General features: G+C 48.5%; 1 protein-coding gene across 1 annotated transcript in view; it reads right to left on the bottom strand.

The window, feature by feature from the left end:
* Positions 1 to 14,342, bottom strand: part of DCDC2C (doublecortin domain containing 2C) — a 107,559-nt gene that overhangs the window by 59,478 nt on the left and 33,739 nt on the right. Inside the window, exons 4-7 of the mRNA XM_032430111.1 lie at positions 13,601 to 13,729; positions 9,232 to 9,369; positions 6,432 to 6,474; positions 537 to 663 (exon numbers count right to left, since the gene is read on the bottom strand). Coding sequence (XP_032286002.1) covers positions 537 to 663; positions 6,432 to 6,474; positions 9,232 to 9,369; positions 13,601 to 13,729 — 437 coding nt within the window. The remainder of the gene's footprint in view (positions 1 to 536; positions 664 to 6,431; positions 6,475 to 9,231; positions 9,370 to 13,600; positions 13,730 to 14,342) is intronic.

The raw sequence follows: 14,342 nt of genomic DNA, 5'->3' as shown, positions 1-14,342 counted from the left end.
ATGTACTGAATGGAGCACTGGGTGTTATACGCAAACAATGAATCATGGAACACTACATCAAAAACTAATGATGTAATGTATGGTGATTGACCTAACATAATAAAAAAAATGCTACTTTTTCTATTAAAAAAAAAAAAAGTAAACCCAAACAGTTCAGGTGGATTTGAGTTTCATGTTTTCCTCCAAAGGCTGATTTGTTCGCAGGTTGTTTGCTGTGTCACCGGTCCTCAGGGGAGAGCACGCCCACCCAGATGTTCACAGAGAGGATAGAATTCCTGCATCAATCTGGGAGGGCTTCCTTGGTGGAGAAGCCCATTGCCTTCGTCACTAGGATTTTGTTTCTCTCCTCTCACTACCACGGCCCCTGGAGCTGAATGTCTCATTAATAAATCAGATCGTCACTAGTGAAGTTTTAAAATCAGACAGTTAAAAGCCATAGCTTTGCAGTATGAAACTGGCTCAGAAGAAAAAAAAAAAACACATTCTTCAAATGGTAGCACTTTTTAATGCCCACAGCCAAATGAAATTCACATTACCTGCGCCGCTTTGCATTAAAGGTTCTACTAGCATTTTCTTCTTTCCCTCTTTGGCATAAAAAACAGAATCCTGTTCCTTATGGGGAATGTTGTCGTATTTGTGAGGTTCTTTTCCTTTGGAATCCTCCTAAGGTACAAATTAAGAATAAAAAGTATGTGAGGAACAGCAGTGTACCATGAGTCTTTTTTTTTTTTAAGATTTTATTTATTTATTTGACAGACAGAGACACAGCGAGAGAGGGAACACAAGCAGGGGGAGGGGGAGAAGGAGAAGCAGGCTTCCCACCGAGCAGGGAGCCCGATGAGGGGCTGAATTCCAGGACCCTGGGATCATGACTCAAGCCGAAGGCAGACACTTAACAACTGAGCCACCCAGGTGCCCCAAAAATCACTGTTTTCAACACCTACAAAACTATTCCCACTGGAACCTCTGAGCAAGGCACAGCATCTCTGATAAAAGGATATTAAACATGTGGTAGGTTTGTTTTGGACTGAGATAAAGGTAAACTCAGATGGTCCAAAAAAAAAAATCTGCAGACAGTAATGACCGAGCAGGAGGGGATCACAGTGGAAGATGAGCTAATTCTGAGCATCATCCCAGCTCCGTCCCAAAAACTGTCTTCATAATACAAACCACCTTTCCAGTTTTCCTGTTTTCTGTCTTTACTGAACACAGGCAGAACTATATAAATCAAGATTTCTCCTGAGCTCTCTATGGCACCTCCCTATAACATCAGTATATTTATGAGGCAAACGACCAGCTGTTTTATCCTTGCAGAAATTAAAGTGCATAAAATAATCCCGCAACCAAATACAAGAACCAAGCGAAATCTTTCTACCTACTTTAACGGGCTTTCCTAAAAGTTGAAATCATGCTCATATGTATAGGAAACAGATCTTGGCAAAACTGGTCTTAGAAACAGAACACAGTGCGCACTGCTTGTGTTTTGGGGGCAGCTGGGGGTTGGGATTCATCTATTCCTTGCAACCATTTTCCCGATCCTCAGCCTCTACGACAAGACACCCTGTATTTACTGTTACCTCTGAAGTACTACCCGAAGGACAGTGACACAGGAAGAGTCCCACCCTCCTCACAAGGACACAAAGCAACCCTGGTGCAGAACAAAGCGCACAGCAAAAGCCAAGACCGTTGCAGCCTGGCCACCGGCCACCGGCCCCGCCACGAGGAGATGAGCTGGTCCACAGTGCCCTGCAAAGGTGTCAGGTGCTGCTTTTCCATTTCATTAATCTTTTCCCCCATTAAAAACATTCTCAGGAAACATACCCGAGGCACACTGTGTTCATTTCTCTGCAGTGCTGTGGGGACTATCATTTTTCTCTGGAGCCTATTTCATTCGATCTAGCCGAACTTCAATGCTGTTGTAACAGATAGTCTTGCTCAGGCACATGAAATGCAGCCCCCCAAGGTAATGTGGATGAAGTAGAGAGTTTGTCTAGTGGAGGAACAGCAACCACCTAGCTGAGTTCAGAGTCAGGCCACTCCCAGGAGGAAAGCCAGCGCTGCACGCTGAAGACCTCCCACCAGCTTCCGGAGTGAATGTCCTGCTTCCAAGTGGGCCGGGGTCCGCCATCAGAGAACCAGCCCCTACGCCAAGCATTAATAAAGTGGAACATTAGCTGACATTTGAACCTGACTGTTGCCTCTTCAGGCCACTAGAAGGAGACACAAATGCAGCCTTGGATGTTGTGTGATACTGCTACAGTCCCGACGTTATTAGCTGCAAGTGTCAGCTCCAACACACTTGTTCCATGCTGCACTTTACAGTTCAGTCCTGGTCATTAAAGTGTGGGTGTCCCGTGGCGTGCGTCTCTCTGACTGTTTCACACCCGTGTGCACACAGGCACACACAGGAGCCTTTAATTTGTCAATGTGTTATCTCCTGTTCGTTTCTGTTCACTACCAACATTTGCGCTCTATGCCCAAAAGAGAAGTAGGTAATATTAACATTCTGGTTGTGGATGTGATATAAATACAATGCTTATTAATTATTTACTGACATTTTACAGAGGCTTGCACATTAAAATATTCATTTTAATATAGGAAAGCAGTTTTAAACATTTATTAAATTGGCCTCACTTCCTTGGAAAGTAATAGATCCAAAATCACGGTAAATGAGTTGCTGAAAACTGAATCTTATCTAACAAGATAAGAATACGTTCACTCAGTTAATTTCCTAGAACTCAACAGTCACGGCTCAAGTTAACAGACACCTGGAGCCCCAGAAGCTTCTCCAACATTCCCACATCCACAGTCACCCAGACACCTGTGCTCCTGGCCATTATGTTTCTTCTCATTTCATGGAATCAAATGCCATGAATCATAAGACACGTGGTTATTTTACATGTCGCTAAGAAACAAAGCAAACTACCAGGTAAACTATGTCACATGGCTTCCCTGTTACCTGGAAGTTCTGTTTTCTACTGAAATAGCCCTTTCAGAACTTTTAGACAGAGATTTTTATCACATAGCACATCTGGATGTAAAGCAAGAGAACAAGGCCACAGAAATAAATTGCTCAACTCCTCTCAAGATTCTACACCCAGAGTCGGGCTCTTTTGAGCCATTTCTGCGTTGGAACTGAGTATGTCTGTGCTTTGCCAGGCAATGTGGACAGAGTGCACCACTATGATCTCTGGAATTTTCTTCCAAGCTGCTCTGCACGTTTCGAGGCTGGTGCTTTCTTGCCTGGAGCACGGGAAGCAAGCCTTCTGCATCTGCCTCAGTAATAAGACGTGGTGGACGAATGTGGCAGAGTGCTTCCTGGCCACCAAACCCCCTCTCTGGATGCAGATGAGGTGTGCATATCTTGACTGCATGCCTCCACTAAGGGAGGGTCTCTTTCTCTACCTCCCAGAACCTTGCAACCACGGGGACGATGACCAACACCAACGTCCAGATGTGCTCCTAAAGCCAGCCCAGACCTTGCAGCCCAGCAACCCCTGCAGCTAAACGCAGCCTGTAAGGAAGCCTGGTGCAAGTGGCCCAAGACCCACCCAGCCAACACGCAGGACTTAGAGAAATAATAAAACATGGCTGTGTTAATCCCCTAGGGCGTGGCTCGTTACACTGTAACAGATTACTGAGCCTGCATCTTCAGCTGCACACGGTAACTTCCTGTCTCAGGTTCATAAAAGAGTTGGTTGTTCCTTTGGAAAAATATAAAGAATTAAAGAAGAACGTACTCCACTAGCATAAAATTGCTGTTCTTTGTCCCTTTCTGGGAATACAATTTTTCACTTCGATTCTGAATCATATCAACGTCGTCTTGAGGACGTTTGCAGCAACGACGCTCAACACGTGTAGCGTGCCAACCATGCACACGCCTCAGCTGAAGAGACGGGCTCACCGTGACGACAGCGAAACCACACATGACCGCTAACAGCAGCGGTCAGAGGCCATCTACGTAGGAGGCACCCCACTTCCCACAGAAAACAAATCAAAGAAGTTTAGTAAGAGAGATGTGGAAAGCCTAGCACACGCACATAAAGAAGCAATCGTACTTACCATAATATGGTTGCTGTGACTAATTCTAAAACCCAGCCTCAAAAAATAAAATAAAATAAAATAAAACAAATTAAAATAAAATAAAACCCAGCCTCATGCAGCCAGAGAAGCCTGGGCTAGTTTTCATCCTCAAAAATGCACCTGTTCTTCACATGGGGCAAAGGTTTGTAAGGACTGAATTCTCAGCTCAACATACCATGTAGACCTCCACACGGGGAGCAATGAATAAGGTAAAATACCTTGACAGGCATTAATACAACAAACGCAGAGATTTTACATCAACCTTTGTTAAAATCAATACCTGTTGTATTCTTTTAGGAATTCCCGTTTTTTCTGGAATAAAATGTGTTTGCTCTGTTGTTATATGCCTTGTCATACATCATGGAATATTTTCAACGATAGATTTATTTTTTCTAAAATAACACTTTTTATTTGCATTGCAGGGTATGCATGTTTGTGATGATTCCGTTTAAAGATTCTCAATGTTACATATCATCTTTAAAACCTGTTAACTTTCCCAGTGATCGCTTTCCAAAAGAGAAGAGAAAGAACTATAGGCGATATCAGAACAAACATGTCCCAAATTTTAGACCAAATAGAACAAATATTTAATAAAAGGAAAAGAAAATACTATCCCTACCTATCAGGACCCAGAGTCAGAACAACATAATGAAATGAGGACATAACAAAACGACCTCAGACTCCTGGCTCCGTTCTCTGTGCTCAGAGGCTTCCCACACCATTAAAATATGGGATTCCAAGGTTGTACCACTCAGGCTAAGTTTCAACATTCAAACTCAGCGCCCACAGCTGAGAAAACTCTGTACATCCACGTCGGCTCCTTTTCCACCTGGAACATCTGCCCCCTTCTCTGAGCCACGTTAGGACCTGTGCCCCATTTGCGGATCTCCATGTGTCGATTACCCTTTCCTGCAAACCATCACCCTATGCATGAGACTCATTCACACAAACATTTTATCATGAAACAAGTCTGTGTCATCCAATCACACGCGATGAAGCTCATCCTTAGGGCAGAATCGTGTCTATTGGTTCTGTGTTCTCGACGATTCTCGTTCACTCATTCACCCAACAAACACTTAATACTAAAGGCAATCCATAGAGAAAGAAAACTGAAAATAAATAAGATGATCATTCAGCTCAGGAAGTTACCAAAATAACCAGAGTCAATTCAGAAAAACCTTGATGCCAAAGCCAGACAAGGACCACATGAAGAAGCAGCACTGGAGACAAATCTCATTATGAATAGACATGCAAAAATCCCTCACAAAATTGAGCAAAGTGTATTCTGAAGAGCATTTTTTAGCAGTAGGGCTTTTTCAGTGAAGGTGGTAGGATGAGGACTGCAGCTGTGAACTCAGGGTAAAGAGTCAGGTCAGCTGTGTCCTTACCTCCAGCGACACTGAGCTCCTTCAGTGCAAGTGTGGACAGGCAAGGGGCTGGGCTCATCCAAGGCTGGACTCTTGCCAGGCAAATAGTGGGGTGGTTCAGAGGGTAAGGAAGCCAAAGTATTTCCAAGACAGTGGCTAAGATGGCAGTTACGAAATCTGAACTGCACCAGGGGAAAAGCCACGTCGAGGGCTGGCTGTGAGATGTTGGGAAAGAATAGGTCAATACGTGGGGGGGGTCAATACGCGGCTGATGAGCCTCCGGAGGGAGGTGCCTGCGCAAAGGGGCTGAAAGCTGGGGACGGGCAGAGAGTAGGCGCTCAACAGCTTTACTGAATGAATAGTAATGTCAGGGAGCCACTGAAATTGCGTTTTTATAAGATGGGTGGGGGTGTGTGGTCATCACACGTACGGGCGGTAAGACCCGTATGGCCGCCAAGATCTGACTTCTGCTTGCCTTCCCAGGCTCGTATCCTGACACTTGCTGGCCACTCTTCTCGTGCTGTCTGTGTCACACCGCGTGCAGATAAGCACACACTGTGAGCGCTTCTCACCTCTGCACCTGACGTGCCCCCTCCCTGCTGCCCCCAGGCCCAGGGCGGCCACACCAGGCTTGGCCCTTCTCCCTCCTGTCTGTCCCTACGCTCTGAGCCACATCTCGTGGCTGCAGACACAGCCCGGAAGCTCCGGGCCCCACCGCCGGGGCTGGCCTGGGGGCGTCCTTGTCACGTGTCCCCAAGCACCGTTCTCATCTTCACTGTGTGAAAAGGACTTACTGGGTTTTTTTAGAGAGAAAGAGCGTGAGCAGTCAGGGGCAGAGGGAGAGAGAGAATCCCAGGCAGGTTCCACACTCAGCACGGAGCCCAACATGGGGCTCGATCCCAGGAGACCATGACCTGAGCCGAAATCAAGAGTCAGACGCCCAACCAACAGAGCCACCCAGGCACCCTGAAAAGGACTTACTTTTTTCTTTCTTTGTGAGTATTTCTCGATGTCTGCATACTTTCTGAAAGACAAAAGAGTCAGCTATAAATGTGTAAAAGTCAGCCAAAAAACATCTTTCTAAAATTGTAGGCTGCAGCCTTGGCTTTCAGGAGGGCAAGGCCCCGCGGAAGGCCCATCCAGTCCCCCCTTCATCACGAGGTCACATCAACAGCATTTCCCCGCCTCAGAATGGAAGGGGCCCCCACTGAGGTTGGCTCAGTCTCCTTCCTCGAGACCTTGGAAAGTCCGATGGATTTCCATTTCTATCAGGGTGAGTGGCACTATGTTTACAGGCACCTTCTGCCCTGAAGCTTGTATACGGTCGTGGGGGGACATCCTAACACGTTTGAGGTTTCGGGCAGTTGACAGTCACTCACACAAACATGGGTTTTTCATGCAACTCTCACAGGGAACCGTGGTACATGCGTCATGTTCTCCCTGGGCTGGAGAGGAAGCACGGCTCGGGGACATGAGGGTTTAGTCAATGCCGCACCCTGACCAGTGGAAGAACAGAGACTCCAAGCCCACCCAAAACCCAGCCCAGCCTCCTCCCACCACTGACAGACCCCTTGTCTAACTGCCACCTTTTGCTCTGATGCGGCCCGGGATGCACACCCCGCTCCTAATTCTTCTGTATGGGGGCTGAACCCGCCAATGCTACGCACGGGGCGGAACACTCTGGCACCCCGCTCTCCAGCAGAAGGGCACCTCCCGGGTCCACGTCGTGGGTGGGGAACAGACCTCAGTCTCTTAGCAACTCTGTGGACTCGTTTCCTCTTTGGTGAGGGAGAAAGATATTTAAGCAAACAATAGACCCGGTTCAGGGTTCAACACATGAACAGGTGACAGGGAAAAACAGAACACATGGAGAGCCGGGGGGCTCGTGTGGGGAGCAGGGGACACGGGAGCAGAGAGGGCCGTGCATCTCAGCTCAACAGCCCCTAAGGTATTTCTACCCACCATGCAGTTAGGACAATCAGCAATGAATTAGCAAGTGGATAAAATCAGGAAATAGCCCTGCTTGCCAGGCATGTGGCAGGACCCCAACCTAACCATCGGCTGTGGGGTCATTGTCTATGGACAGGACAAAAGAAGCCATTCTCTGCCTCACAGTAGAAACCCTAACAGCAGCTGAGTGCAAACAGATACCTCCCGGGAGGTGTCTCAGCTTCCCAGGCTCTGGGCCAGGGAACTTACAGGGTGCATGCGGGTGAAACCATCTGACGAACACTGACACCTCTTTTTCTTTGCTCAAGATAATGACCATGAGAAGCGTGATGGAAAAGCAGTTGCAGGGAAGGTCCCTGACAGGCCCTCACATAGTTGCTATGACTGCATGTAGTTCAAACACAGCCATGGGGCTGAGCGGTCAAGGCTGCAAAATCCCACCATCAGCAGGAAATCGCTCCTCCCAGCCAGCCCCGGAAATCAGGAGCTCCCTCGGGGCAGGAACAGGGACTGGGTGCCCGAGTCACACACCGCGTCCCACAGCCTCCTGGAAGGAGGGCTACGTGTACATTGCAGGGAGGCACCTGACACCCAGGTACCAAAATAGGGAGGAGAAGAGCCCCGCCTTCCAGGGCAGGTGACAAAGGGCGTGGCTGGCAGGGCACAGTCCCCTGGGGCTCACGGTCTGCTGGCAGGCATATCCAAGGCGGTCTGCCTGTCATCCCATGCCCCATCCTGTCATCCCATAGGACCCAGAGGCAAAGAAATCAGACTCAGCCCTAATACCGGGGCTTTAATCTGGGACAAAAATCAAGAATTTGGATCAGTACATACCGCTGAACTCCACAGTCTTGCAGGTCACCTCCTTCCTGACCCTGGCCCACTACTGAACTTGGACACCAGTATGGACACACAGGAGCCCATTAGGAGCTGCAGCTGCTGAGGGCCCCAGACTAATAACCACCAAAGTCTCTCTAAGGAAGCATCAAGTGCAATTGTGCCCTGGGAACGTAAGTCAGACCACCTCATCAGGGGACTTCAAGGTCCTTGAATAATGAGAACTGCAGATGGACAGAGTCCACACCTGTCTATGTGAGCATCCGTGCAGGACTCTGGGCAAGCAGGTCAGGGCCCAATGCTGGGCTGTTCTTCACAGTAAAGCCACTGGGCATCCCTCAGGCAGGAGCCCACAGGAGAACATTATGCACTAATCACAAGAACTTGGCCAAATTCAGATGGCAAGCAGGAGAGTGAGCAAACTGCCCCAGGAAGGGACAGCCAACCGTCTAGTTCTCTGGTGACGGGAGGGGGACTCCACCAATGCTTTCATCTTCCTTGTAGACGTTCCCGCAAGTGCACAAATACACACACCGTGGTGCAGCCCGTTAGCCTGGGCCAGGATCCACTATAACCATCACCACTGGTTTCATCACTAGGGCCCGCTGCCCCACACCAACTCCAGAGTCCAGGTCAGGGGAAGCCGGCCAAAGGAAGAAAACAGAACGAGGTGCTGGATGGAGGCTGAGCTACCACGACTGTGTCCCGGGGCCAATGTGTTTTGCAGGCTGAGGTTCTTTCTGTCTGAGACTCCCAGTGTCCCCCCACCGGCAGTTCGCTCAACACAAGGGCTCACTGTCCTTGTGACAACATCACACAACAGGGGTCCTCGTGCCTCACTGTGAAAATCCAAAACTGTGTCCTATATAAAATGAGAATATCAAGTTTCACTCCAGAAAAACAGCCAAGAGCTGAACAGGCTGTACTTGGGGGCGATACTGGGGAAAAGGCAAACTCTACCAACTCGGGAGGGAAAGGTAAGAAATGTGCTCACTGTTGGACCTCACTGGGCACCTTGGAGGATTTCCAGTAAGGGAAATATTTGAAGGTCTCCAGTCCTGCGGCAACATAGAAGTGGTTGTCTTGCAGATCCTTCGAGTTGTCCAAGAGATGCCCATTCATGGTAAATAATCTGTGAACAGAGCAAGAAGCGGCTGGAGACTTCAAGCAGTGACCTCAGGGCTGGGGGCATTTCTGCAGACAATATGACCGGGATGTGGGCTACTGGCGAGCCCTGAAAGCGTAGGAAAGCGTAATCCAAATGGGCTAATTAAACCCCATGGGAGCTGCCCTTCCAAGGTTAGGCTTGTTTTCCATTTTTAGGTTTTTTAATTAAAGTATATTTTTAATTATGTACAAGTACTCAGAGGCCCTTGAGAACATTTTAAGCTCTTGGTTGGTGTTCAATTAATTTTAATAACAGCAAAAATTAATACAAATTGGCTTATATTGTTATAACAATACCTGGAAAACAGACTGGTATTTTATTAGCAAATAATATGCCTTTCTATAAGCACCAAAAGACTAATATTTGTCTCCCTTTTATTCTGTACTCTTTTTTGGCAAGTATTCATTCACTCATTCATTCATGTAAGAAATGATTCAATTCACTCAGTGTTGAGCATCTTTATGCACTGGACAACGAGGTGGGCACTGTGTTGGATATAACTATGAGTAAGGAAGTCACTGCTACCCCCAAAGTCAGGGTTTGTACACAAACCTATAAACACAAATGTGACCAGCGAAGGGCAAAGATCCAGACTTCCAAGAGGAGGAAAACCGGACTCAACTGTGGGCCTCACAGAGGCGGGGGCAAGCTGTGGGGTGGGGAGGGTGGGAGGTTTCCTCATGGGACGACGGGTAAAGCCATCTGGGGTAGCAGGAGGGGCCTGGGCCAAAGGCCAGAACGCAGGGGTTGACTGTCACTGAAGGGGAAAGGCACACACGGAACTTGCACAGAGAATTCTGGAGCCTGGAATATTCTAGGGAGAGGAATTGATCATTGAGTTCGCCACAGTGATGGGAAACTGCCGTGGGAGAGCAGAGAAGAGCTAGGTGCCAGCAACAGTCAGCGGACCGTCGTGGACACACCACGCCGACGCGGCTGCCGGAGAAAGGAGCCCGGCCTGCGACAGGAGGCCCAGGCTGCTACAACAAGGGTGTGCGAGGCCATCGGGAGTCAGAGCAGCGATCTCCAGACTGGGAAGAGGAGAAGGGCATGCTGAGGAGGTCGAAGCCACAGAACCATCCTCCCCCCCGTCAGTCCTTCTCAAACCTTAGTGCCAGAATCACCTGGAAGGCTTGCTGACACGCAGACAGCCGGGCCCCGCCCTTAGGGCCTCCGGTTCCGTGAGCCTAGGATGAGGCCGGAACACTCATGTCTAACAAGTGCCCAGCTTACCCCGCCGCTGCCGCTGCTGCTCTGGGAGCCCCATGAGAACGGCCACCTTAGACCAGCCCTGGAGCAACGAGAAGACCTTCCGGACAGGCGACCACAGGGAGAAGCCCCCGGAGAGCCACGTGGCAGCAGGTGGCCATGACAAGGAGCACAACGCTGGGAATTCTGTTCCCCTCCTGCCGTGGCCCCTGTCCCGGGACACTCCGTTCGTCACCGCACTGGAGGACCCAAACAGCTGGTGCAAGCATCCCCAGGAGTAAGTCGGGGAGGCACAGAGGCCGGCAGCAGGCAAGGGGGGGGGGAGGCAGATGCGACCGAGGGGCAGCAGGGCCGTGAGGGCTGGAGGACAGTGTCCCCTGCTCTGGCGCTGGCCATCAAGGCTCCACCACGGAGCGTTTGGTGTAGCCCCCAGAAGCAGAAGTGTTGGAGCAGATGGACCAAGAATTTAATACAAACATGAAAAATACTGTAAATAAAATAAGAGGAGAAGTTACAAATATGAAACAACAAGAAAGCGTAAAGAAGAAACAAGCAAAAATACGGATGTGAATGCTGAGTCATGGAGAAGAGGCACCCAGCAGAAGAGGTGCAGACGTGGCTCGAGCCGCTGTTGGGAGGACAAAACTGACGGGGTCTCCCAGAGGCAAGTGGCATGAGAAACAACATGTATAAGAGAAAAGCCGAGAAAGGAGGATGAGGAGGCATGCCAACAGCCCAAAAGTAAGAATCTCAAAAAAAAAAAAACTTAAATGTAGAAAGGAAGAAAAATGTATAGGAATAATGAAGATGAATTTCACAGGATTAAAGAAAGAGGGAGGACCTCAAATTGAGTCAATAGGAGTCAAAAATGAGAGACCACCGGAAAACTCGCATGTGGGCACATTAGGGAGACATCCAGGAATGCACACGAGCGTCCAGAAGGGCTCTCCCGGGAGGAGCAGGGAGCAAAGGGGTCAGAGCCGCACCGACGGCCCACCACAAGGAAGTGATGTTTTCAAAATCTGAAAGCAAAGAACTTTGAAGCTAGCCACACCCTCATGGAAATGGGAAGGCCCACTAAAATACCGTCGCAGCGACTCACACCAAGAGCATCTCTACAGGAAGGAGCTAAATGAAAGGAAAAGCAACTCCAGGAGACACTACGAGGCATCACGTGGAGCAGGGTGACCACGCACCTCGGCACAGTTTGGGTTGTCGTTAAAAAAAAGTTAGATCAAAGAAATCCTACTTGGGATAATCCAAAATTCAAATTGTGGATCACAAGCACTGTGACGGGGTTGTTGAGCGGGAGGCCAAGGAGCTGGAGGAGATGGAGTCCGGGTTTGATTCTGGGGCCCAGAAGAATCTTGGCTCCATCAGCAGAAACAAGGAAGGGGATGCATGAGCTGACAGCTCAGGTGGAGGGAGGTGGATGCAGGGAATGAGCTCTCAACAGTGGCGGAGCTGGAGGAAAAAAGGGCCCTGGAAAAGCTCAAGTCAAATGTCCCAGACACACCGAAAGAGCTTCAGGTCTTCCTCCAGCAACGGGAGCCTTGCAAGGACGAGATTGGTTGCTTGTATGTTTGTTTGAATGTCTGTTCTCAGAAGGTTAAGTGTTCTTTTCATGCAGTGATGAGACCAAATAAACTTACCCTTTGTACTTCCAGCATTTCTTTCATTCCTAAGCTCTGCACCTTTTCTAAATTCAACCATAAGAATTGGTTGATTAGATTGATTAGAAAAAATCAAAAGCTTATTAATCTAATGTCCTATTTTCCCACCGAACATCCTGTTTCCTTGCCTGCTTCGCCTCTGCCATTTCACATGTGATATGTGTGATTAATTCTACCACCGCTTCCGGCTCCTTCCAAAAGCACACGCAAGTCAGTCTGCTCCGCACGATGATGGGCTCTTTGTTTGAGAGTAACACACTGATATTTATAACTGCATTCTGGAAACATCTGGGCACCCACAGTACTGACTTTTAGGTACCCTCTGACTTCCCCAGCATGTGTAGGGTCACGTGGTGACTCACCGCCCTAACTGGGTTAACGACTACCCCGCGGCTCTACATGCCCAACAGCTGATGTCCCACTCACAAGATAGGCTCAGTCTTCATCACTGGTGCCACGATTGTTGATTGTAAATCAATCGTTTACATTTGAATTTACCCCCCAAGAGAGATAACTGACAGCAAGTGAAATAAGAGTAAATGTTTTGGCTCTTCTACCCCAATGCCTACCACCTGGGGACCATCACTGTCCGTAAAGATGATACTTCCAACACTCAGCATCATTCCACATCTCTGCCTTTTCAACTCTGAAAGTTTGTGTCTTCCTAACGCTTTCTCAGCCCACTCCCATGCAAGATTTTGGGCCTCCTCATCCCCAGCGGTGTTCCCAATATTGAAGCCTTAACCTTTCTCTCTGCAGCCTGCTAGCCTGGCCACTCCCACAGCTCCCTCCCTGTGGTCCACCGATCCACGCCAGGCCCGTGGTCTAAGTCCACCAGCCTGTCTCAGGATTCACTCCCACAACCAGCCAGGGTCACCCCGCCTCTCCCCATCCCCATGTCCTCATTTACCCATTCACCACACCTAGCACATGGCAGATATTCAATAAACTGTGTTGAATAAAAAATGAAATAAATTGGTTAAAAATAAGTACGGGGGGGTGCACCTGGGTAGCTCAGTTGTTAAGCGTCTGCCTTCGGCTCAGGTCATGGTCCCAGGGTCCTGGGATCGAGCCCCACATCGGGCTCCCTGCTCAGTGGGAAGCCTGCTTCTCCCTCTGCCCACTCCTCCCCTGCTTGTGCTGTCTATCTCTAATAATAAATAAATAAAAATAAGTATGGTAAAAAGACAGTAAATATTGTCTGTTCCGAAGAATTAAAATCAGAGTTAATGATGTAGGGTTGGAGGCCTTGCTGGTCCAGGGAGGACATTCCCACGCTGTGACCCGGTCTCCCCCAGGTGACAGAGCCTTACTTTCGCACGCCTCCTAGAGGGAAGACTTTCTCCCCAATCATGGCCAGCACACTATTCCATTCCGTCAGACTGAATTTGGGTATGATAATTTTTACAGGTGGGATAAATAGTCTTCCATTTGTGAAAACACTGTAAGAATAAAAAAAAAAAAGCATTCATTAGTGCCTTACACTTGAGGGGAAACATTGGAAATTCAAAGAGAGCCCTCTAATTCCAGAACTATAAGCTGCATGCGATGGACCAGGCGGCCCTCACACACACAGCCTGACCCGTGAGGACTGTCACCAAGCAGCTCAATGCTGAAAGCCTGGGGACACAGCAATACTGCAGGGAGGCATCTTTTTGTAGACTATCAAATGCCCAGATGAACAGGACACAACTCCACTTTTTACATAATATGCTTCCACTGTGGTGAGTAAAATGGAAGAAAATTGTGCCCATTTGGCAAACAAAGGGAGAATTTTGCCTTTAAAAGTGCAGTTATTTTCCCTTCCCGCGGAGCCAAGATAGTGTCCCAAAGGAAATAATGTGCAATCCTCCAAAAATATAGCAGAAACCATTGATTTCACTTTTGCAGTCTTAAGGCAGCTTCACCATGATCCCAGAGGGTTTATTTTATTTTTTTCTGTGTCGGGCAGGGGGCCAGCCGTGGGGAGAGCACTCGGTGCAAAGTTCTACTGTGAGTGAGGCCCTGCCGTCTGGTGTAAGTCTAAAAGTAATGAATAGTATTTAACATTAAGGA

The sequence above is a fragment of the Phoca vitulina genome, unplaced genomic scaffold (assembly GCF_004348235.1).
Source record: "Phoca vitulina isolate PV1807 unplaced genomic scaffold, GSC_HSeal_1.0 scaffold42, whole genome shotgun sequence".
Classification (NCBI taxonomy): domain Eukaryota; kingdom Metazoa; phylum Chordata; class Mammalia; order Carnivora; family Phocidae; genus Phoca; species Phoca vitulina.
Note: the sequence above shows the minus strand (reverse complement) of the source record. Positions and strands in the feature narration are given on the sequence as shown.